This window comes from Oryctolagus cuniculus, chromosome 5 (assembly GCF_964237555.1).
Source record: "Oryctolagus cuniculus chromosome 5, mOryCun1.1, whole genome shotgun sequence".
NCBI lineage: Eukaryota > Metazoa > Chordata > Mammalia > Lagomorpha > Leporidae > Oryctolagus > Oryctolagus cuniculus.
In genome coordinates, this window is record NC_091436.1 from 65,899,795 (window position 1) to 65,926,023 (window position 26,229).

A 26,229-nucleotide genomic window follows, 5' to 3' on the forward strand; every position below is an offset into this window, starting at 1 on the left:
CTTGCCCCAAATGGTAGAGTTAGAAACATACCAGGGGATTCCAATTCAATCCCATCAAGGTGGCATGTACCAATGCCATCTCACTAGTCCAAGTGATCAATTTCTGTTCACAATTGATCATAATGATAGGACGAAGAGTCAAAGGGATCACATAAACAAGACTAGTGTCTGCAAATACTAACTGATAGAATAAAAAAGGGAGAGAACAATCCAACATGGGAAGCAGGATACACAGCAGACTCGTAGAATGGCAGATGTCTTAAACAGCACTCTGGCCTCAGAATCAGCCCTTAAGGCATTCGGATCTGGCTGAAGAGCCCATGAGAGTATTTTAGGCATGGAAAGCCAAGACACTCTGGCAAAAAAAAAAAAAAAAAAAACCTAAATGAAAGATCTCCACGAGTGAGATCCCAGTGGAAAGAATGGGTCATCAAAGAAGGAGGTACCTTTCTCTGAAAGGAGGAGAGAACTTCCACTTTGACTATGACCTTGTCTAAATAAGATTGAAGTCGGCAAACTCAGAATGCTTCCATAGCCTTGGCAACTCATGACAAGAGCCTAGGGTGATTACTGACGCCATAAACAAGAGTGTCAAATTGTTAAGTCAACAACAGGAGTCACTGTGCACTTACTCCTCATGTAGGAGCTCTGTCCTTAATGTGTTGTACATTGTGAATTAATGCTATAACTAGTACTCAAACAGTATTTTACACTTTGTGTTTCTGTGTGGGTGCAAACTGTTGAAATCTTTACTTAATATATGTTAAATTGATCTTCTGTATATAAAGAGAATTGAAAATGAATCTTGATGTGAATGGAAGAGGGGAGGGAGAGGGGAGGGTTGCGGGTGGGAGGGAAGTTATGGGGGGGGGAAGCCATTGTAATCCATAAGCTGTACTTTGGAAATTTATATTTATTAAATAAAAGTTAAAAAAAGACTATTTTGTAAAGTTCCAAACCATCTGGATTGACATTTTGTAAAATATGAGATGTTTTGTGAAATTCATGTAAAAATAGAATTGAAAGATTCTTACTTTGGTGCAAAAAGATTGAGACATATGCATTTTTTTTCATATAAAACACATTTTCCATGAACTTTTAAAAGGTTCCTCATATAACAAAGATGCCACTGCCGTATCCAGTTGCTGTAAAGGTGTCCAGCAGTTGCTTTGAGTTTCGGCACTTTCTCATCATGGGCACGTAACAAACAATTCAGGCGTGGAAATGACCCTTCGAGCAGCAGCTTTGCTCCACTAATTGCGCTCTGTGTGTCCCCACTGCCAGCCGCCCTCTGTAACCCAGCTGGGAGCTCCCTGATGGCAGGGACTTTGCTCTGGACTCCTCCTCACGCCTCCACAGTGCCAGGATCACTGCTAACGCACACTGGGCTCTCATTAATCCTGTGCATGCTCCAGCCCCTCCTATGCCCATCCCATCCCATCCAATCTAGCCCAGCCCAAGCAGGAGAAGATCATAGGAGGCTCAGGCCATTGCTCCTTTCTCCTCTGGGTGGGAGTTGGCCACTGTTAGAGTGGCTGGAGTAAGATAATTCCAATGTCAATAATATTATTTTTATTTTTTATTAATATTTGTATATTCCTCTTTTTAAAAAAAATATTTTATTTATTTTACTTGGAGGTAGAGTTACAGATAGTGAGAGGGAGAGACAGAGAGAAAGGTCTTCCTCTTGTTGGTTCACTCCCCAAGTGGCTGCAAGGGCTGAAGCTGCGCCAATCGAACCAGGAGCCAGGAGCTTCTTCCCGGTCTCCCACGTAGGTGCAGGGGCCAAGGAGTTGGGCCATCTTCTAAGACTTTCGCAGGCCATAGCAGAGAGCTGGATTGGAAGTGGAGCAGTCGGGACTAGAACCGGCATTCATATGGGAAGGCAGTACTGTAGATGGAGGATTAACCTACTGTACCATGGCGCCAGCCCCTCAGTAGTATTATTAGCACACTGTGTGACCTTGACTGGATGACTTTCATAGCACACACTGCTGTCCCCGTAGCTGTGAAGTAGGTGTGGTATTTCCTTCCACCATAAAATGAGATCATACTCTTAGATGCACTTAGTGATCTCACAAATGCTGACCCTGGGTGTTTTCTCTCATATGCATTGATTTTTGTAACTGAAAACAGAAGCCAATTTCTTCCTCCATGCTCCTCTTAATGAGGTAGAATAGAATTGGCACACTCTTTGGGCCAAGGGCTGCACTGTAAATATTTTCTGTGTTATAATCCCCATAGGTCTAGGTTAGCTTCCTCCCTTCTCCATTGTTAAAAAAAAAAATGTTCTTTGTTCAAGGGCCTTAAGAAGACAAGCTAGGGTGAAGTTTGCAGATTCCTGGCTATCGCTGGAATTGTCTTTCTGTGGGACTCAATAAATTTTACGTTCTGTTTGAATGAACTAAGAAGTATGACTCATAACAGTTTATTTTCCTTTAGTTAGTCCTCTCAACATGCTGCCAAGGCCTGGATTCAGACTTCACACTCTCTCTTGTTTTCCAGGGTGTTATAAACATTAATGGAGTTTGGAACAGCTTCTTTCAGCACCAAATCAAGGCTTTGCAGAGCAGGGCTGGTGGTTTATGGAGGACACCCCTGCATGTTTGTCCACTTTCAGATTGTTTTGGCCTGGATGGGCCCTTAGCGCTTGGGGAAGCATCCACAGGTGGACCTGATAATAAAGCATTCTGTTCGCTATTCAAAAGATATTACCTTCTTAATTTCCTGACATTTTCTCCTGATGAGCTATTTATAGACATGATGGAACTTTCTATTGGATTTAAAACTAATACAGTTAATCTTGTTTTACTTTTTTTTTTTTTTTTTTAAGATTTATTTATTTATTTGAAAGGCAAAGATAGGAAGGGAGAAAATGAAGGGGAGAGAAAGAAAAGAGAGAGCTTCCATCCACTGTTTCAATCCCCAAATGGCTGCAAAGGCCGGGATTGGGTCAGGCCAAACCAGGTGCCAGAAGCTTCTTCCAGGTCTTCCATGTGGATGCAGGAGTCCAATGACTTGGGCCATCTCCCACTGGTTTCCCAGGTGCATTAGCAGGGAGTTGCATAGGAAGTAGAGCAGTCGAGACTTGAACCTGTGCCCATAGGGGATGCCAGTGCTGCAGGTGGAGGCTTAACCTTTTATACCACAGCACCAGTCCCACTTGTTTTGCTTTTTGATAACCAGATGTGATGTTTCAGGAGGCCAAGTTTTTGTGGTATTAGAAACTTCTAACATTTGATTATAAACAGGGTGTGCCTGGGTGCATTTGATGTTTTGTAAACAGAGTCCTTCTCTCCACTTTTGTTGCCAGGGTCTCCTGACTTCCTGCAGGTGATTTATCTTGCCCTTCTTGGAAACCACTGTTGATCTTGTTTGGTTCCGTTCCTTTCCAGTTTAAAAAAAAAAAAAAAAAAAAAATCTTGGGCCCGCACTGTGGTGCAGTGGGATAAAGCCCTGGCCTGTAGTGCCCTCATCCCATATAGGCACCAGTTCAAGTCCTGGCTGCTCCACTTCTAATCCAGCTCCCTGCTAATGCACCTGGGAAAGCAGTAGAAGATGAAAGGTGGATCAGAAGTGGAGCAGCCAGGACTAAAAATTGGCTCCTGGGGCCGGTGCAGTGGCACAGGTGGTGCAGGCATCCCATATGGGTGCCGATTCAAGTCCCAGCTGCTCAACTTCCAATCCAGCTCTCTGCTGTGGCCTGGGAAAGCAGTGGAAGATGGCCCAGGTGATGGGGCCCCTGCACCCATGTGGGAGACCGGGAAAAAGCACTCAGCTCCTGGCTTCAGATTGGTGCAGCTCCGGCTGTTGTGGCCATTTGGGGAGTGAACCAACAGAGGAAGACCTTTCTCTCTGTCTCTCCCTCTCACTGTCTGTAACTCTGCCTCTCAAATAAAATAAATAAAATCTTAAAAAAAAAAAAAAATTGGCCCCTATAGGAGGTGTCAGTGTTGCAGGTAGCAGCTTAACCCGCTATGCTATAACATTAACTCCCTAACTGGGCAACTTTTTGGTCATGCAGAGCCCCCCCTTGCTCCATCTGTAAAGTTGGCCTCTTAAAAGCACCTCCTCTATCGGAATTTGGTTTCAGATTAATTCATCCTGGCTACCTAAGCATCATTCATTATTGTTTATGGTGGGAAAATTTGCGCCTCTACTGATCTGTATTAATGGCTAATATTCTGCCTGGAAAATTTTGTGTTTGACTTGTTCTGTCTGCTTTAATTTTCTCTGCAGGCTTTTGTGGAGGCCCAGAACAAGATTACTGTGCCTTTTCTCGAGCAATGCCCAGTCCGAGGGTTGTACAGAGAGAGGATGACGGAACTCTATGACTATCCCAAGTACAGCTGCCACTTCAAGAAAGGAAAACGGTATGTGAGCTTGCTGTCACTTAATTTTCTTTTTACTTTCAAGTAGGATACTTTTATTCTTCTATTATTATTATTATTATTATTATTATTATTATTTAAAGATCTATTTATTTTTAAAGAGTTACAGAGAGAGAGGAAGAGAGAGATTTTCTACCCACTGGTTCACTTCCCAGATGTCTGCAATGGCCAGGGCTTCATCTGGGTCTTCCATGTGGTGGCAGGGTCCCAAGTACTTGGGCCATCTTCCATTGCTTTTCCCAGGCCGTTAACAGGGTGCTGGACCAGAAGTGGAGCAGCTGGGACATGAACTGGCACCCATACGGGATGCCAGCTTCATAGGCAGTGGCTTTACTGGCTATGCCACAATGCTAGCCCCTCAAGTAGGATGCTTTTGGAGATGATAAAATATAAATAACTTCTCAGTTTACAGAATTAATTCATTATTTTAAAAAAGTTAATTTTCTGTAGTTGGATATGAAAATAACGTGTATTGGTCTACTAACTATTATCCAGATTGTTAAAATAATGATTAAGGACGTCAGTACAGATACATTGTATAAAGAAATCTAGTTGATAGGAAATCTTTGTTGTTGTATGACTAGTCATTGTTGAGACTGGATGATTTATGGCAACAGTGATTTGTTTGCCTCTACTACAAATTATCTTTGGCTTATACTACTTGAAAACATTTCATTAAATGCATTTCTTTTCTTCCACCTAAGATGGACTGGGCCAGGAGGTGGCATGTGTGAATTCACCCGCCTTGCTCCTCTCATTTGAATACCCACTTAAACGTATTCTCTCATGTTCAATCTCCTTGGAGCCACCATCACAGGTTGGCTTTAAAATGCCCGAGGCCCTCCCGCTCCGATACACAGATCAGTAGTCTGGGTGTCAAACCCTGCCTGCCACCTGTTTTTAGAAATACAGTCAGTTGGAGCACGGCCATGCCCATCTGTCTGTGTGTTGTGCATGGCTGCCATCGTGCTGTGGCTACGAGGTAAGTGACTGACTGTAGGACCCCCAAGCCTGGAATATTTGCAGTCTTGCAGTCTGCTACCCTGGCATCCTGGCTTGGGAAGTGAACCAGGTTTTCATTATGGGAAATCAACTTTCTTCTTCATGTAGAAGAAAAACTTACTGCTTTATTTGAATCTCGGTGTTAATTTTAGCAAATCAGGCCATGTAAATTACAGTAAATGCCTAACAGAATGATTCTGGTCCTGGACTCTGGTACAAGGAGATGGTGGGACCTTTCACCTAGTTCCTATGCCTGCCCTTGTTAAGACCTGGTTTTAGTGGTATTTTTGTATGTGTTTGGTTTTGGATTTGATTCGGGTTTTATTTATTTTGGTTTTTACTTTTATGTGTTTGATTTTGCTCTACAAATAGAAAACTCCTTGGCTAAATTAAGACCATTTCTGTCTCCCAGGTATTTTTATTTTTACAATACAGGTTTGCAGAACCAGCGAGTATTATACGTGCAGGATTCCTTAGAGAGTGAGGCCAGAGTGTTCCTTGACCCCAACCTCCTGTCGGATGATGGCACAGTGGCTCTGCGAGGTGAGTGCTGCACAGCCAGGCCCCGGGAGGCCCAATGCCCTCTCTTGCAGCTCTGAAGGGAATGCATTGCCTCACCTCTGAAATACCAGGCAGGGTGTGGGCCACACTGTCGAACAGATGCACACGCAGTGTTAGGAGAGCTAATTTTTGCACAATATATTTAGAACACGTGCACAGTCACATTCCTCCTTTCCCTCTCATGGCACACAGCAGCCTTGGAGAATAATTCCTGCTGGACCCAAATTAGCTTCAAAGACTTCTGGGAGCTGCTGGAATCTTAACTACTGTCATTTCCTATAACATCCCCACGACCTATCTGTGAGTCAAAAAAAAAAAAAAAAAAAAAAAAAAACCAGGTCCTTTCCTGTAAGAAAATGAAGCCATGTGAGTAAGGGCCCAGCTATAAATATAAAACAGGAAAGCATATTTCAGAGTTTTAAAATCTAGCTAATTGTCAGTATGTTGGAATTGAAAGTAAAATAAAATGCTGTCTTATAAAAATTGGACAGCTCGGTACCCTGTGCCCTGATGTAGATTTAAAAGTTAAATAAATGTGTCTTGCCCGCAGTGGCTATGTGTGCCCTATATAACTCTGCCCCCAAGATAACCTCCTCCACAGGCCACAGGGAAGATGACCCTGGCTTTGTACTGTAAGCCAAGTTCTAGGGCAAGAAGTAGGTTATTCTTCAGTTCTGTTTAATGACTGCGCATTCTAAAAATTATCTCTTGGTACTATCCTAGGTGATCTTAGTGAAGCTGGTACAGTTGTTCCCCTGTAGTATTTTCTGTTGTGTACACAAACACAAGTGTGAGTTTGACCCTCCAGAATTGAGAAATTGAGACACTGAAGTCCTCTGTAATCAATCAGATGGGAGCAACAGGGCCCTCTGGCATCACATTGATACAAAGACCCTCTTTTGCAGGCATTTCCAGCCATGAGTCAGTCCCTCGGTGGTCCCTTGCCCCCTCCCTGAATAGGCTGTGTATGTGAATGATGATCTTTAATCACATCAGTTGGAAGATGCCAGCCAGCTTGATAAGAGTGCTCTTCCGTGAACCTGAGCCTGTAGCTTTAAATGAATTTAATACACGGGTGTGTGGCAGGAACATAGCCTGCACAGGAATTCTTTTGGTTTCCCTACAAATCTACCTTGCAGCCCACCCTGAAGGACTTTATGAAAGCAGGGTACTGCCTCTGGCCCTGATGGGGCATTCCAGTGACTTTTAATGAAATGTTTTCTGTGTACGAGGTCCTGAAGGATGAGGAGGTAAATTGGGCACGGAACCTGGCTGTAAATAGTCACGGAGTTTTCTGAGAATGGTATTGTAGAGAATTACAATATGGAGGAGTACCCTTTCTAATTCTTTGGAGAGTGTGTGTTTTTTTAAAACATATTTCTTTGGTTTTTAAAATGTATTTTAAAGAGAGAGTGAGCTAACCACTACACCAAATGCCTACCCCTACACCTATTTCAAACCAATATGTTTTATTTAAATTATTTCTTAAAACTTCCTAATTATAAATAATCTGCACTGTGGTGCTGTATAGAATAAAAGGAGTGTATCTTTCTTTTCCCCTTCACCTTTCAGACTCCTTTCTGCATTTGTGTACGTATGAACCTAGATATTTCATAACAGTTAGAAGTGATTAGTAAGTACGTTTGTGAGATTCTGAATTAATTTCCTATGAATTGGAATTCCATGTAAAATAGTAAGAACTTGATAATAACTGAACTATCAATCCCCATGAAGTTTAGCAAACATTTACAGAGAAATCTGGCATCAGCGTCTCTACCAGGAGGTGTGGCACGAGATGCTATACATACTTTGTAATCGTAGAGGCTGATACAGACCATGCAAATATCTGTGAAGAAGCATTCCATAGTGATGAGAACGTTCTGTCGGGGCCCTAAAGAGCTGGACGTGGCGCACCCATCTCAGCATGTTGCTTTCCTTGTTCTCAGTCATTTCTGAGATGTGCACACTATGAACCTTCATTGCAAACTCCCAGTCTTTATTTACCTGGGTCTCTGAGGGCCAGACCCTGTGCACAGCAATTGTGAGTGCCGGTAACACTCTGCATATGAGATTGTAAAGAGTGATTCCAAGTAGTTTGGATTCCATCCCCCAAATGACCTAACGGCTACAATTTAATTCTATTATATGGTATGTGTCATAATTTAGTCATTACCCTAAAAGCAGTTTCCTCTCTCCCCTTATTCCCTTTATAGTCTAAATAAAATATGCCAGAAGTCCCAGATGAGCTCTGCTTTTAGCTGAGCTGTGCCTGTTGAGCTACAAAAATTCAAACATGGAAGCATCTGAGTGGGCATGGAATCCAGTACTTCATCTCACAGAAGAAACTAGAACTAGAGAGCTTAGGAACCTTGTCCCAGGTTAGCAGGGTAATTCCTATAAGACATGGGCCGGGCCCCCGAGATCCCTCACTCCCAGGTGCCTGCTCCCTCTGTTGTCCCTTTCTGCCTCTGGGTTATCGCAGAGGGCTTTGGCAGCTAGTGTAGTGCACAGCAGGCAAGGCAGGAGTTGTGTCTCTGTGTTCTCAATAGACAGTTTTTCTCCTGTGTCTCTTAGGTTATGCATTCAGTGAAGATGGTGAATATTTTGCCTATGGTCTGAGTGCCAGTGGCTCAGACTGGGTGACAATCAAGTTCATGAAAGTTGACGGTGCCAAAGAACTTCCAGATGTGCTTGAAAGAGTTAAGTTCAGCTGTATGGCCTGGACCCACGATGGGAAGGGAATGTTCTACAATTCTTACCCCCAACAGGATGGAAAAAGTGATGGTAAGTGAAGACTTCAGGGGAAGCACTTTTGTCCACACAGTGAGGTAGCTAAAAGCTACACAGGTGGTTTGTTCTAGAACCAGGCCTTTCAAAGGGCGCGTACCAGTTAGCTTTGCTGTGTAACAGACCGTACCAAAACTTAGTGACTTAGAATAACAACCATTATGAGCCTGTGGGATGGCTAGGAAGCTCTGGGCTTGGGTGAATGCTAACATGGGGTCAGCTGCAGGCTGGTTGGTTGATGTTGGCTTGGCTCCTTCACCTGTCTGGGGTCTTAGCTGGGACAACCACACTGATGTCTGTGGTCTCTGGTCCTCCGGGAGCTGGCCTGGGCTTGTTCCCATGGCAACTCCATGTGGACAAGGATTCCAGGAGGGTGAGCCTGAAGCAAGCCTTTTTGATGCTAAACTTGCCCTTGACATCACCTTGGCCGCAGTCTGTTGGCCAAAGCAAGTCACAGGGCCAGTCTCTTTCCAGCAGGTAGGGGAATAGATTCAGGGAACTGTGAAAAACTGGGGCCATTATTTTTTTTTGAAGGCTGATTTATTTGTTTGAAAGGCAGAGCCACAGAGCGGGGAAGAGACTGAGAGAGACAGAGCCATCTTTCATCTGCTGGTTTGCTCCCCAAATGACTGCAACAGCCAGGTCTGGACCAGGCCAAAGCCAGGGGCCAGGAACTCTCTCCTGCTGTCTAGAAGGGGTTGCAGGGGCCCAAGTACTTGGATCATCTTCCACTACCTTCCCAGACCTATTAGTGGGAAGATGGACCAGAAGTGGAGCAGTCCAAACTCAAACCAGAGCTCCAAAATGGGATGCCAGCCTCGCAAGCAGTGGCTTAACCTGCAGCGCCACAGTGCCAGCCCCATAAAAAAGTTGGGGCCATAGCACAATCAGTCCTTAACAGACGTGTTGGATCTCCCAGGAGGGATCATGGAGAAGATGGACTTTTTCTTTTTTTTAAACAAATCTGCAACCTATTTGATGTAATTATAAAAAACCTATTGAGTAATTATAAAATTTTCCTACTACAGTAATCGCATCTCTTCCTCTGATCAAAATTAGCAGGGTTACCTGTTGGTTGCATTTATCTCGACTCTGTTCTCCTTCTTACTTTCTGGACATACCTTTTTTGTTCTCCTCATTTGCACAAAGATTCTGTTGTAGTCAAATGGTCCCTCCCTCCTTTCTTTCTGCATTCCCTCCTAACGTTTCCAAACAGGAAGGGCCATGTACCTTGTATCTTGCTGGGATAAGCTGTCGACCTTGTCTTGCCTGTGCTACCCCATGTGCATGGGTGACAGCTTCTTGTTACCTTGGATGGTCTCGCAGGTGGGTTTTACAGTCCCTGTGGTAGAGTCCCTGTGCTTGAGTGCAGAGGCTCCGTGACTCTGGGCCTTGGGCCTGATAAGAAGCATGGCTACTGTTCATGCTGCCCTGAGACCTGCTCTGTGTTATCTGTAGCTATACTTGCTTTCTTTTGTGTTCCACTCCTCCCCTACCAATGGAATTGGGAATAAAGCTGCCATGCTTCTCCTTTCTTTGGCTGTGTTTAGCTTTTGCTGTCTTTTGCTTAGACTGCAACTAGACCTTTTTCTTAATTCAGCACAGGACTACAAGAGGTGGTAACAGCAGGGGGCGCCAGCGCTGCAGCAGGTTAGGCCGTTCCTTGCAGTGCTGGCATCCCATTTGGGCACCAGTTTGGGTCTCAGCTGCCCCATGTCTGATCCAGTTCCCTATTAATGTATCTGGGAAAGCAGCAGAAGATGGCCCATGTGTTTGGACCCCTGGGTCCTGGCTTTGGCCTGGCCAAGCCCTGACCACTGTGGCCATTTAGGGAGTGAACCAGTGAATGGGAAATCTGTCTCTCCGTGTCTCCTTTTCTCTGTGACTGTGCCTTTCAAATAAATAAATACAGTTTAAAAAAAAAATAAAGAAGAGACGATGTCTGTGCTGTGCACATTGAGTTAGCTGTGCTAGGAGTGTCCCAGAGTTTGAAAATGTGGGTTGTTTTGAAGTTCCTGGGAGGTCAAGTGAAGTGTAACTGGGCACTGCTTGTGAAAGAGCAGTGTTATTATGTTACCTTGTGAAAAGCAAGAGTTGTTACTTACTTTCATCTTTTAGTGACAAACATAGTCATTAATGGTTGTGATTAATTTAAGAAAGCCAGCGTCTTCTCCCAGCTGCAGTTTTGCCGGGTGAGAGGCTGTGGGGAGACGGGGTCCTTCCAAATGAAGCTGAACTATTCATAGCATAGACTAGTGTTCTTAGAAAACTCCATGAAAATCATTTAAGTACCAGCAAGCTTTTTTTTTTTTTTTTTCCGTTATGCCACTATCTTACTGTGTTTTTCCTTCCTTGCCCTGACACCTTGGTCCATCTCCATAAAGAAATAAAAATGCAGTTTCATTCTAGTCTCCAAAACCAGTGAGTACGTATGAATTACTTGCAGGATCATATCCAACTGGGTACTTCACTTTTGATTAAAAAGTAAACTTTATATTTTAGAGCAGTGTTGTGTTTACAGCACAACTGAGAGGAAGATCTAGAGGTTTCCATAATCCCTGCCCCTGTACATGCATAGCCCCTGCCATTGTCAACTCCAGCACCAGAACCGCACTTTGTTATAATTAAGGAGTCCACATGGACACATCACTATCACCCGACGTCCATAGTTTCCACTAGGGGTTTGTTCTTCCTGTTGCACATTCAGTGGACTGGGACATGCATCTAGCACTGTAGTATCTTACAGAGTAGCCTCAGTGCCCTAAAAATGCCCTGTGCTCCATCCATTCATCCCTCCTGCTCCTGACAACCACTGGTCATTTTTTCCTGTCTCCATCATTTTGCCTTTTCTAGAATGTCCTGCCTGGTTTGGAATTATGCAGTTGAACTTTAAGAGTTCATTGTGAGGCTGACATTATGGAGTAGCTGCTTAAGCTGCCACCAGTGATGCCCGCATCCCTGGTTAGTGCCTGTTCAGTCCTAGCTGCTCCACTTCTGGTGCAGTCCCTGCTAGCTACCTGGGAAGGCGTTGGATGATAACCCACTTGCCACCCGTGTTGTAGACCAGGATGGAGGTCCTGGCTGCTGGCTTCTCCCTGGACCAGCCCTAGTTGTTAAGGCCATTTGGGAAATGGGAGATGCTCTCTCCATCTTTCCTCTCTGTCACTCTGCCTTTCAACTAAATCAGTCTTTTTTTTTTTTTTTTTTTTTTTTTTTTTTTAAGAGTTCTTTGTCTGTTTTTGGTGGCAGTCCTCCATCAGATACATCTCTGCAGATATCTTCTCCCAGTCTGGCTTGTCTTATGTGCTTCTGATAATGTCATTTTTTTGTGCAGGAGTTTAAAAGTCTGGCCTCGCTTATCCATTATTTCTTTTGTTATATCTAAAAACTCATCACTGTACCTGAGATCATCTAGATTTTCTTAGGTTATCGTCTAGGAGTTTTACAATAAATGTTTTACATTTTATGAGTCTGTGATCCATTTGAGTAGCTTTTGAGAAGGGTGTAAGGTCTTTTTTACATTGGGATGTCCAGCTTAGCACCATTTGTTGAAAAGACTGTCTTTCCATCATTGCATTGCCTTGGCTTTTTTCATCGTGTATTGGTGACCGTATCCTTGTGGATCTGCTCTGGGCTCTGTTTTCTGTTGCATTGATCTGTTCCTGTATTCTTTTGACAGTACCACACTGTCTTGGATATGTAGCCCCATAGTAACAGCGTCAGGTAGTGTCAGTCCTCTGACTTTGTTCTCCTCCTTCAGTATTGTGCAGGTTGTTGTGGGTATTTTTGCCTCTCCATATGCACCTTAGAAACAGTTTATTGATATACACAAGATAACTTGTAGGGATTTCGACTGGGACTGTACTGGATCTATAGATCAAGTTGGGAAGAACTGACGATAATAAGTCTTCCTATCCACAAACATGGACTTTCTCCATCTATTTCATGGTTTTTTTATTTCATCAGAATTTTGTAGTTTTGCTCATAAAGATCATGTAAGTGTTTTGTTAGATTTATACCTGAATGCTAATGTATTGTGTTTTTAATTTCAAATTCTACTTGTTCATTGCTGGTCTGTAACAAAGCAGTTGACTTCTGTATATTAATCTTGTATCCTGCCACCAGATACTGTATTTTGAAAATGTTCCTAGCGTTGTACAATTTGAGTGGAATAGATTTTCTTAAAATTGCCAACCGCATTTCAGGATACATTTTTAACTCCTTCAGGCACAGAGACATCCACCAATCTCCACCAAAAGCTCTACTACCATGTCTTGGGGACCGATCAGTCAGAAGATATTTTGTGTGCTGAGTTTCCTGATGAGCCTAAATGGATGGGTGGCGCTGAGGTACCGTACAACTGTGAAATCTTACCCTCAAAGACCTATCTCGTATGAATAGTCTTATCCTTGAGGATTTTGTAGATGGTGGAAGCCCTGTAAGTGAATGTTCTTTTGTTAAAATTACTGGTATTTAGGTAGTTTTCCTTCTTATAAATATTTAGACATTGCTTCAGGGGTCCTGACTGGAACCACCTCTGTTGAAACAATGTGTCTTTGAAGTTACTAGCTCAGGTTTTGTTCTGTTTCTTGAGATCTGTGATGAAACTTAGAGGTGTGTAGAGTAAGAATGCGCTGTGCTAGTTCATTCCTGTGTACTGAGGAGTATTTTTTGTTAAAGAGAACTGTCCTGACTGTTTTAACATGGGCTGGATATTACCTCATTTTTAGTGCAGATAAGAAATCAGCTGCAAACTTTTTAGCTCATTACCTCACCTCTTCTCTGAAACACAATTCAAACTTTGGTAAGAAAGGTATTTTGACTTTTAACTTCTGCTCAGGGTCGGTTTCATTGAGGAACACAATAGGAATGATGGTATTTTATCTGTACACATTGATATACTGTATTCCAAATTGTCTTTTTGTATTTTTATTTTGTTTTCCTAAATTAGGAATCCATGAACTATTGCCTGTCAACCTACTGTGACCTGCTGCCTATTTTTTTAAACATTTATTTATTTATTTATTTATTTATATACTTGAAAGGCAGAGTAACAGAGAAGGAGAGACAGAGAGAGAGAGAGAGAGAGATCTTCTATCCACTGGTTCACTCTCCAAATGACCACCATGACTGGAGCTGGTCCAGGCCAAAGGCGGGTGAACTCCACCCATGGAGGTGATGGGGGCCCATGTATTTGCACCACCATCATCTGCTGCTTTCACAGGCACATAGAAGCCGTGCAGCCAGGACTCAAATCTGCACTCTGATAGGGGATGCTGGCATCTCGGGCAGCAGCTTAGCTCCCTATGCCACAATGCCAGTCTCCGTTTTTGTAAATAAAGTTTTATTGAAAGACAGCCACACCCAGTTTTCCTGTGATTGCTTGCAAGCTCTAGCAGCAGGGGTAAGGGGTTGCCATGGAAAGCTGAAAACACTTAGCATCTGGACCTTTACCGAAAAAGTTTACCAGATCTTCATGGAATGTGTTGAAAGTTAATTACTAGCACTTTTATTTTATTGCCTTAAAATGTACCCCCTTTTAGTGTTTTTTTTTTTTCTCATCTAACTCCCTACCCTGCCAGCTTTTTGTGCATAGTTGTTATTGTCATTTTTTGACAGATTTATTTTTAATGGTTTCTTGGATGATCTGGATCAAGTCTCTGGTTTCCAGCTTCAGCTCCTGGCCCAGAGCCATTGTGGGCATTTGGGGAATGAACAAGCAGATAGGAACTGACTTTCCGCCACCGCCCTACCCTTTGTCTCTCTCCCTTTCTGCCTCTCAAATAAATAAATAGAAAAGAATTGCCAGAAATTCGATATATTTTGGCGTATAGGTGTAAAGTACAACAATGACAGCTTAACACATGTCACTTTAGTTTCTCAGATCGTGGTTAGTGTTTGGGAAGACATCTAGCTTTTTCATTCTGTTTGTTACTTTTCTTTAAATTGTAAAACATGTACGTTATAAAGCCGATGATTTTAACGTTTTTAGGTGAACAATTCAGTGGCATTAAGTACACCACTGTGTCTTGTGGCCACCACCACCTTCTGTCTCCAGAACTCTTTACAGCTTGCAAAACTGAAATTCTGTACCCAGCGAAAACTCAATCCCCATTTCCCCTTCTACCCCAACCCCCAAACCCTGGCGAGCAGCGTCTTCTCTGTCTGTGTTTGGCTACGCTGAGTAGCTCACGTAATCATGTCGTCATTCAGTGTTTGTCTTTTGTGACTGGCTTAAGCCACTTAAGGCCCTCGGGGTTTTACCCGCATAGGCACATATGGTAGAACTTCCTTCATCTTTAAGTGGAATGCTATCCCATGTGCATAGATGCTGCCTTTCACTTATCCTTTTGTCCATGGACACTGGGTTGCCTTCCATGGCATGAGTTGAGTAATGCTGCTATACACAGATCAGGTTTGCAGATAGAACACCGACATGTGTATTTGTTTATCATTTATATAATTACTTTTACTAGCCAGATAAAAAGAAAAGCAGATTTACATGATTCAAGTGATTCTTACATCATTTCCTCAGTAGATGCGTGCTCTATGTAACTTGTCTAATATCATGTTTACCACACTTTGAGAAGAAGATGATCTTTGAATGCATAAACACAATAAAATACTTGCTAGGATGAATAAACTTTCAAGTCTGTGGTTAGAACCACCTGCCAGGTGCCTTATGCCCCACAGCCTGTCTCACCTTAGCCGCTGTTTGCTCTGCTTCCTTGGTCAAAATGATAGTGGTCACCGGTGCTGTGGCTCAACTGGCTGATCCTCTGCCTGTGGCACCGGCACCCCGTGTTCTAGTCCCAGTTGGGACTCTGGGTACTACTAGTCCCGGTTGCTCCTCTTCCAGTCCAGCTCTCTGCTGTGGCCCGGGAGGGCAGCAGAGGATGGCCCAAGTGCTTGGGTCCCTGCACCCGCATGGGAGACCCGGAGGAAGTACCCAGGTCCTGGCTTCGGATTGGTGCAGCATGCCGGCTGTGGCGGCCATTAGGGGAGTGAACCAACGGCAAAGGAAGACCTTTCTCTGTCTCTCACTGTCTATATAACTCTCTCTCTCTCACTGTAACTCTGCCTGGCAAAAAATAAAAAAAAATGATAGTGGTCACATACACACATTAGCAACTACTCTTTATTTTTTTAAAAGCTTTTATTTAATGAATGCAAATTTTATAGGTACATCGTTAGAAATACAGTGGTTTTTCCCAGCCTTCCACCCCTCTTCCCATCCTACCTCCTACTCCCTCTCCCATCCCATTCTTCATTATGATTCATTTTTAATTTAACTTTATATACAGAAGACCTACTCTATATTAAGTAAAGATTTCAACAGTTTGTACCCCCCCCACACACACATACACACAACATATAAAGTACTGTTTGAGAACAAGTTCTGCAGTTAAATCTCATAGTACAACTCATTAAGGTCCTACATGGGGAGTAGGTGCACAGTGACTTCTGTTGTTAATTTAACAATTAACACTCTTATTTATAATGTCAGTGATCATCTGAGGTTCTTGCCATGAGCTGCCAAGGCTATGGAAGCCTTTTGTGACCATAAACTCCATCAGTATTTGGACAAGGCCATAAGCAAAGTAGAAGTTCTCTCCTCCTACAGAGAAAAGTACATCTTTCTTTGGTAGCCCCTTCTTTCCACTGGGGTCTCACTCAAAAAATCCCTCATGTAGGATATTTTTTGCCACAGTGTCTGGCTTTCCATGCCTGAAATGCTCTCATGAGCTTTTCAGCCACATCTGAATGCCTTAAAGGCTGATTCTGAGGCCAGAGTGTAACAACTCTTTAAAAGATTGCAGGGGTGAGGGTGTGGCCTCACTATTAAGACTGTGGTTGGGATACCTGCATCCCTTATTGGAGTGCCTGGGTTGAAGTCTAGCTTAGCTTCCATTTTCAGCTTCCTGCTAACGTCCATCCTGGGAGGCAGCAGGTGGTTGGGACCAAGTAACTGGGGTCCTGCCACCCACATGGGAGATCTGGGTTGGGTTCAGCCTGGTCCAGCCCTGGCCAGTGTGAACATCTGGGGGAGGAAATGAGCTGATGGGAGCCCTCTCTGCATCTCTTTGTCTCTCAAATTAATAAAATACATATTTTTTAAAAATAGAAAAATATAAAAAAGGTTTAGGGGCTGCCAATGTGGCACGGTGAATTAAGCCACCACTTGCAGTGGCCTCACATATTATAGTACCTGTTCGAGTCCTGGCTGCTTTGCTTCCTCTCCGGGTCCCTGCTAATGTGCCTGGGGAGGCAGCAGAAGATGACCCAAGTATTTGCGTTCCTGCCACTCATGTAGAAAACCCAGATGGCGTTCTTGGTACCTGGCTTTGGCTTAGCTTAGATTTGGCCATTTTGGCTATTTTGAAGATTGATATCTCTCTCTCTATCTCCCCCCTCCCCATTTCTCTGTCTCTCTCACTCTGCGTTTCAAATACATTTTAAAAATGAATATGTTTTAAAATGTTTTTAAAGAAAAGCATGGTAGTAATTGAAGGGATGCATCTATATTACACAAAGTGACATATCAAATCTTTTTTTTATGAGAAGAAAAAACTAAAGGAACACATAAAATATAAAGTGAGTCCTAAGGAAGTTGGTGTAGCATCAGGGCCCTCATTAGTGAATGATGTGGAGGAAGTCTGTAGGAATTCCTACAAACTAGTGGCCTCACTAAACACAGACTGTGTAGACTTCCCCTAAGCTGCATTCCAGCTGCCTGGGAGGTCCTGTTATACCTCTGTCACCCTACTGATTGCAGGGTGGATGGGCAGGCCTGGCTTGCTGGATGAATTTCCCTTCCTTCCTTACCCCTCTCTTTGTGATCTTTCTGAGCAAAGAGGTTCAGTCTTGCTCCTGTGGGAGTGTTGTTTGTCACTTAAGCATAGGTTCTGTACTACTGCAGATATGAACTTGATGGTTCTGTTACAAGTCATCTATGCAGAAAAATCTCGATCATGAAGAAAACCCTTAAAGCAGGAGGTTCTTGTGCTCTTCAGAGAAGCAGGGTAAACCCAGGAGTCTACAGAGCTGGTGCACTGCAGGCCTGGCTGGGCTGGGAGCACCCCTGTGTGGTGTGTAAATGGGCATCCCAGGACCTTCACAGGGAATGAAGCAAACAGGTTCCTAACAGTTTAGAGACCTACATCTTAGAGAAAAGCAGCAGTCCTCTTTATTTTTATTTTTAAAATATTTATTTATTTATTTGAAAGGCAGAGTTACAGAGAGGCAGAGGCAGAGGCACAGAGAGGGGGGGGGGGTCTTCTATCCACTGGTTCACTCCCCAGATGACTGCAGCAGCCAGAGCTGGGCCAATCCGAAGCCAGGAGCCAGGAGATTCTTCCAGGTCTCCCACTCTGGTGCAGGGGCCCAAGACCTGGGCCATCACCTAGTGCTTTCCCAGGCCATAGCAGAGAGCTGGATCGGAAGTGGAGCAGCTGGGACTCGAACCAGCATCCATATGGGATGCTTGCACTGCAGGCAGCGGCTTTACCTGCTACATCACAGCACTGGCCCCATGCAGTCCTCTTTATAACCGTGTCCAAAGACATGTGTTGCAACTGTTGCTTTTATTTTTAAAGTTCTTGTTCTGGGGATCATCCTGGGACCTGTTTTTTGGTTAGGGAATCTAACAGTGCCTGTGACGGAAGAGCTGGTGTTGGAGCGATGGGTGTGTGTTGGAATAGAACACAGGAGATTTTTATTCTAAGGCCATTTCTGCAGCCTTAGGCAAAGTCATCATCTGTCTGTCTTTTTGTCTTCATTTCCTCCAGGGCTTTGTGATCTTTGAGAGTCTGTGGGTGGAGGACTTATTACAGCATCTCCTAGACTCTTGAAAACAGGTTTCCTGGGTGAGAACAGAGCTGCTGGCAGTGGGAGCAGCCGGGTGAGGAGTGCAGGCTTTGAGGGTGAGGCCAGAGAGGGGGCTGAGGGTGTCTGACTTGCCGCGTCCTGCTCCCCTTGGGCTGCCTTGATCCGAGTTCTCTGCGGGCTGCCCCTTGCATCCCAGATGCTGTGTCCTCATTGTCCCCATGACTCACCCCTTCCCTTCGCAGACACCTCCTGGGCCCTCCTGCACAGACAGGTCTTGTTTGCCTGGAGCAGGCAGAGTTCAGTGAGTTCCAGTCAGGAAGCAGCTTTGGATTTCCCGGTGTTGCCTGCCTGTACCGGGGGATCGCTCCAGATGGCCAGAAGAGCCTTCTAGACACTTCTGAATGTTAGAACTACTGTTAACTCCATCTCAGTCCAGAGCCAAGCTGTGCTCCTGAGTTCACGCACTGCTTTCTCCTCCCCCAGCTCAGCTTAGCAAGCACACAGCCACCCCAGGAGCCGGTTTGTTGAGGGCTCCTCTTCCTTATTTTTTCCTGGTTTCTCCAGTGGCCATGCAGGGACAAAGAGTTAAAGAGGGGAACAGGATGCTTCTGGAGCCATCTGTCAGTCTCTCTTGGCTGCTGGCAGTCAGCACGTGTTCAGGTGGCAGCTTCCCTTGTCTTAGTCCATTATTCGTTACTCTAACAAAATACCCAAGACAGGTCACTCTATAAAAACAAAAGTTTACAGTTCTGGAAGTTCAAGGCCAGGGCCACGTCTAATGCTGGCCGTCGATCTTGCAGGCAGAGCCCCAGGGAGGCATAGGACATGACAGCCAGAGCCAGGGAGCACACGGGTGGCTTCTGGTCTCTTTCTCCTCCAAAGGCCACAAGGATGCAGTAATGGAGGAACCCCCCCACCCCGGTGACCATCATGGATCCTGATCCCCTTCCAATGCCCTGTTTGAAACACTGCAGTCAGGTTAAGTTTGCACACTCACAGTGGGGTCAACATCACAAGCCATGACTCCTTAGAGGAAAAACTCAAGCCACATCCACACCAGAGCCCTGCTGATGGCATCCTTTGGTGGTGAGACTCCCCCACCCCCCACCCATGGTTCTAGAAGCTTCTCAACTTTGCTGTTGTGGCTGGCCTTTTGCACACCCCACTGAAGCTCCCGCTCCCAGCAGTAGTTGCCCGAGATGTGTGCCTCTCTGCTGTTCTCCCCACCATTGTGGCTTTTCAAGCAGGGACCGTTCCAGCTGACTTGAGGCCATCTACCTTCCCGGCGCCCCTTGGCTCGGGGTAAGCCACGTCCCCGAGTTGCTCTATCCTGAAAGTACAAGCCGTGTTCGCCTGCCCTCCCCTCAGCTGCCAGCGACAGCTCTCAGGCCGGCTGCCCGCCCTCAGTGCCTCTTGCACGTGTCCCAGCTGCTGTGCTCGGCAGCCAGGACTCCCTGGCACCCTGCAATGGAACGGGACACAGACAGCTGGCGCTTGGCTCGCGTGGACTGGGGTGTCAGTTATATTTCACATAGACTCTGTGGTTTTAGTTGAAGGGGAGCCTGCTGGGATAATAGAAATTATTCTGTTTTAGAAGGTTCTGTTGGGCCTTAAAAAATGCCTTACGACATGAATTGAGAACATTTGGGGGAAATGCAAAAAACGAAAAGCAAAGGACTGCAAAGAAGTCGAACAGTCTGAGACTTGGCTCCCAGCAGAGGGCGCTGTAGATTGAAGATTGTGAAAAGACATCAAGTGCCTTTAGGAAGGGGTGAGGAGGAAATGCCCAGCCTTTTGCTGTTATTCTCCAGCAGAGTGAGAGCCCAATTCAGTTATGCCCATTTCTTTTTCTTGTTTATATAAGAGATAAATGGGAAACGATCTCCCATCCTCTTGTCCACTCCCCCAGATACCCACAACAGTCAGGGCTAGGCCAAGCCTTATAAGCTGGGAGCCAGGGACTCAGTCTGAATCTTCCACTTGGGTGGCAGGGACCCAACCACTTGACCATCTCAGCAGAAATTTGAAATCAAGGTCAGGACTTGAACCCCAGACACTGCAGTATGGCAAGTGGGCTTCCCAAGCAGCACCTGCCACTGTGCCAAGTGCCTGCCCCCGTTAAGCCTAATTCTTGAAAAAAATATTTCTTTACACAGGTAGCCCTAAAGCTTTATATTTGCCCCACATCTCCACAAGCTATTTTCATCTGCTCTCTTGTGATCCCTAGTTGTTAAAAATGCATGTTTATATATTTATATCTCATGCATTGCACAGGAAGAGACATGCATTGCCTGATAGTTGACACCAGTAGATTCCACACTCTCCCACCCTCCCCACCACAGTCCTTGTACAGGAAGACCAGCAAGGTGGCCTCACCTTCCAGAGAATCCACATGGGCGCAGACTCCCATGGCCCCCCACCCCCCCACTTTTTTTTAAAATATTTATTTATTTATTTGAAAGTCAGAGTTACACAGAGAGAGGAGGGGGGCAGGGAGAGAGAGAGGTCTTCCATCTGCTGGTTCACTCCCCAGTTGGCCGCAATGGCCAGAGCTGCACCGATCTGAAGCCAGGTGCATCTTCAGGGTCTCACACATGGGTGCAGGGGCCCAAGCCCTTGGGCCATCTTCTGCTTTTCCAGGCCATAGCTGAGAGCCAGATCAGAAGTGAAGCAGCCGGGACTCAAACCAGCGCCCATTTGGGATGCTGGCACTGCAGGTTGCTTTACCCGCTAGGCCACAGCACCATCCCCTCCCCCCGCCCCTTCTTACTAAGTGTTGTCCCGGAGCATCGACCTTCCAGCAGCTCCCTCTCTGTCTGGCACAGGGCCTGTGTTAATCCCCTCGGTGCTCTGTCAGCCTAAGCTTGTGTCCCCTGCTGCCTTCCCTTTCATTAGCACGGCCTTACGTGGTCACGCCCATCATGCTGAGTGCCCAGGAAGGTCTCCGGACATGCTGGGGAGGGCTAACAGTCAGAAAGCCAGAGAGCCCGGGGATGTGAGAGAAGGCGGCTGTGCCGCTCGCCCTCTGTGGTGCAGCTCCTGGCGGGAGAGGGTCGGTGGTTCATTACAACTGTGGATTTCCTCAGCGGTCACTTTTCTCAGCTGGCTTTCATGACTGTCCAGGAAGGGAACGAAGCAGAGAAAGAGCAGATTCTGGAATAACCACGTTTATCTGCCAGAGGAAGGACCAGGGAGATTGGAAATTGCAATGTCAAGACCCACATTATTTATTTCCCTTTGAATAGATTTTCCTTTCTCAGGACATCTAGCATTCCGGGTGATACTCAGTGTAGTATTTGGATGGATTTCTTTTCCCGCTGTGGTGCTCTGGTGCCACTCTGAACAGTAGCCCCTCTCTTATCCCTGAGGGGATGTTCCAGGACCCCCAGAGGGTACCTGCAGCTACACACAGTGCCGCCCCAAGTATACTTCTCTTTCCGACATGTACAGAAGTTTAATGTATAACTTAGGCACAGTGAAAGAAAGCGCTGTGAGTAGTGAAGTAAGGGTTGCATGAACACAGGCACTGTGATATGAAGGCAGTGCATCTGCTAGCCAGGACAGCCGCCGAGCGACTGCCCGGAGAGTAGTGTATACAGCAGGGACACGCAACAGGAAGCAACAGTGCACATCCTCAGTGCATTCCTGCAGGATTTCATCATGCTCCTCACAACACTGTGTGCAGTGTAAAACTTAATGAACTGCTTATTTCTCGGAGTTTCCATTTAATATTTTTAGACCACTGTTTATCACAAGTAACTGAAACCATGGAAAGTGGGACCGTGCTGTACTGGAAAAGCTAGATACTTCAAGTTAGCAACTGCTAAACATTTTAGCAGTGTTTGTGGTAATGCATACCTACCTATGCTTCAAGCTGCCTCTATTTCTGTTACTCTCTTAATTATAAATCTATGAATGAGTCCCATCAATGAAAAGTCATCATTGTCTGTAGTTTGAGATTTAAGTTTTTCTAAATGTTAGAAACATATTTAATATTAAAGGAATGTTGTTATGGTTCACAGATCTTATGAAAAGAGTTCACAAGTGTCTATAAGGCACATTTGATAAAGTCTCCTGCTCTGAGAGTGATATGATTAACATTCAAAGCTATTAAAATCCATTTACCTTCTTTTGTTAATTTCCAAGACAATTTCAAGTCTCACTGCTTTTTAGTATATTACTTAAGATACACAACTAATTCTTGTACTATAACATACAAAAGGAAATACTTTAAGTAGTATATGCACAAATTATGGAAAAACTTTTTGTATCCTTTTGGTTGGATTCTAAGTGGAAAATTTATGTGTAGTGAAGAAATTTTATGTCCAGGAAATTAGCTTAGGAGTTTTTCTTTGAAAATGTATTTCATGGAAGTCCACATTTCTATGTATACATAGATACTGGCTTTGTGTCCTTTTGTTTTGGAGGACACATGGTCTAGTAGGTAGTTAAATGCTTGACAGTGCAGAACATTAAACCCTTCTCTGTTGATTTTCTGTTAACATGAGAGGCACACACACACACAAAAGAACTTGCTTACTTAGGTCATTTGGAAAACCAGCTGTCTTTATCATGATATGGGATTGAAACTGAGAACAGCCAAATTCACTGGCTTTAAAGTTGTTATGCTAGTAATAACAAATGATAATCCAGAATTGTTGTTCAAAACAGTAAAATAAGGTCCTGCTCTCTAGGGAAACTGCTCTGATTTGCATGTGAATGCATATTGCACTGTTGTTTCTGTAGCTTCACGGCTGTGTGTGATTCGTATTTATTTCAGAGTTACATGTATCTCGGTGACCTGGTGGTAGAGCTGACAGCATCCTGTGCTAGTAGCACAGCGTGGGGAACACCCTGGTCTTCATGAATCACACGAGGCGTTCATGGGAGACATTGATAGAACCCTGACTTCAGAGATTGGCCTGAGGTCACTCAGGTTGCTGCTGCTGTCTCTGAATTCTCTGATTCTTGCCTTTGTAGACATTGCATTCCTGAATACACTTGTGGCCTCAGTTAATGTATTTGTTGGAGTAGCACATGTGAGCCTAGAAGAATGAGTCATTTCCTTTGTCTGAATACTTTTATCAATAGAGATGTGAACACTTTTTTCTCCCTTGATTAACACTTTCTAACTATATTTAATCAATACTCTAAATGTAATTCAATACATGACTTCCCAGAATAAGATGGTCAGACTAACCTGTATATTAAAAGTTGTCAGTAGTAAGAATGGTGCAGTTTTTTTTAAAGAATGGTGCAGTTTTAACTTTCACTCATATAGTTTGAAAATGTAAGTAGTAGATTCAGTATCAGCAAATATAAATGTCTCATATATAATAATTCTTAGATTTTGGTGTTAAGTTTGTTATATAAATGGTAGATTTTCATGAAATAAAATCATTTTGACTTATGGAAAATTTGCTTAAAATAACAGGCATAACATAGAAGAAAGCAATGGAAAGCAAAGATTTAGGAATTACATCTTTCATAATTGGTTTGGACAATATTATTGCAACTCAGTTGGAAAGTCAATGTTTTTGAATCAGATTAATTGCTTCCAGGAGGCACAGTTATTCTACCTGATGTATTAGTTTGCAGTAAAATGGAGTTAAAAGCTGTTTCGATGCAGAAAATTTTTGAAATTCCTGCATACAAAGGGTTTTCCAGAAGTTCATGAAAACCTTACATATGGGAAAACTGAATTTCTGATGTGTTCACCATGTAAACTTACCTTTTATTTCCGCTTTTCCATGAAGTTTTTGAAGTACCTTGGAAATGATTTTGAGATTTGAAACTTCGAAGTTGTTTGTTTTCTGTTATTAAATTTTAATGGCTGTAGAACATTTCTGTATTGTGACAAGGTTCGGTATAGGGAAGAGGATTGGCTTAATTGACATCCCCACAGTAATATACTTTGGGATTTTCTGCCTTGGATTAAATCTAAACTGCTACAACTGTTTAGTCCAGCCAGAAATGCTGAGAAAAACTCATTAGATGTGCTTGAGGCAGCTGTCATCAAGGGTTTGGTGTGGTTCTTGCAGTGAGTTTTGCTGCCTTATCTTTCTATTGACTGAATCACTACAACTGAATTAGCCATCACTGATGATTGATGTAGCATGACTTTAAGCACTAAGCTATAAAGCTTCTGTCTTTATTTAAAGGACAAGAGAACAAAAGAATGAAGTATAATTATTGAGGCTGCTTTCAATTCTGTCTAATAAAATTGTAATTGTGTGGTTGCTGGTGATTTTTTTTTTTTTTTTTTTGGACTGGCAGATTTAGTCAGTGAGAGAGACAGAGAGAAAGGTCTTCCTTCCATTTGTTCACCCCCCAAATGGCCGCTACGGCTGGCGCGCTACACTGATCTGAAGCCAGGAGCCAAGTGCTTCCTCCTGGTCTCCCATGCGGGTGCAGGGCCCAAGCACTTGGGCCATCCTCCACTGCCCTCCTGGGCCACAGCAGAGAGCTGGACTGGAAGAGGAGCAACTGGGACAGAATGCGGCGCCCCAACTGGGACTAGAACTCAGGGTGCCAGCGCTGTAGGCGGACGATTAGCCAAGTGAGACGTGTCACCGGCCTGCTGGTGATATTCTTAATATAGGGTGATTTAAAAATAAAGTGGAACTAACATCCTGAACATTGGTTTATTTTATATATATACATACACACATATATATAAAATATATATACATATATATATAAAACTTAAAGAAAATAGAGTGTATAACTCCCAAGTCCATCAAAGAAGGGAAAGCATAAAGGAATTTATATTGATACACGCAAAGAACAAAGGTGAGGGGGAAAGTCAGGTGAGTAGTACATTCAGAATTAAAAATGTGAAAGCCAGTGCATCCGTAGCCACAATTAATGGTTGTAGAATAGAATCCTACATTGAATTTTAAAAACTAAATCGGATTGTTGTTAATTTGCAGGAGATCCAGATTTTGCTTCGGGCCACAATGTTGTAAACAGTACTGGGCCAGCCCTCCTGCCCTATAGAGCTAGAAAACTGCACAGAGTAAACAAAGCAAGTGTTTTCAGATACTGGTCCACAGGTAGCCCAAGACTGACCCGTGAGAGAGATGAGATCTGCCATTTTCCCTGCTTTCTGCCTGGAGGTACTTTTTGGACTCCAACACAAGGAGGAGGAGCTCAGTGTATTACAGTCTGACGGAACTAGAATCCAAAGGCTGGGGTTAAGAAAGGCTGGAGCCACTGGACTTGCAGGACAGAGCACCAAAAGGTGGGAATCCAGCCACTAGGACATCAGAAATGCTGGGGTCACCTCATGTTTTTGGCCGATGATAAGCGTTGTGTGCAGTAACTCAGACTGTGACGGAAGCTCAGAGCAACAAGGGGCCTGTGAAACTGCCAGCTACCAGAGGGTTTCTGAGACTGGGAGACTTTCACATTCTGATCAGAGTGAAAAGACCTTATGAATGAACACTCAGGCATTTGATAGAAACCCTGGAGAGGCCAGACTTGGCCCAAGGGCCAAGCAAAAGCCAGCCTTGGGTGGATCAAGCTGATCTACCACCACGTTACCTTCCCCCAAATGTTTTACTTCAATAGTTATTTATTTATTAGAAAGGCAAGAGTTAGAGACAGACATCTCCCACCAGCAATTCCATGCCTCCATTGGCCACAATAGCCAGGACTG

The 26,229-nt window shown here is 44.1% G+C and overlaps 1 protein-coding gene across 1 annotated transcript in view; it reads left to right on the forward strand.

Moving 5' to 3' along the window:
• PREP (prolyl endopeptidase) overlaps window positions 1-26,229 on the forward strand; it is a 125,924-nt gene that overhangs the window by 27,191 nt on the left and 72,504 nt on the right. Inside the window, exons 3-6 of the mRNA XM_017345303.3 lie at window positions 4,240-4,373; window positions 5,806-5,936; window positions 8,529-8,738; window positions 12,969-13,090. Coding sequence (XP_017200792.3) covers window positions 4,240-4,373; window positions 5,806-5,936; window positions 8,529-8,738; window positions 12,969-13,090 — 597 coding nt within the window. The remainder of the gene's footprint in view (window positions 1-4,239; window positions 4,374-5,805; window positions 5,937-8,528; window positions 8,739-12,968; window positions 13,091-26,229) is intronic.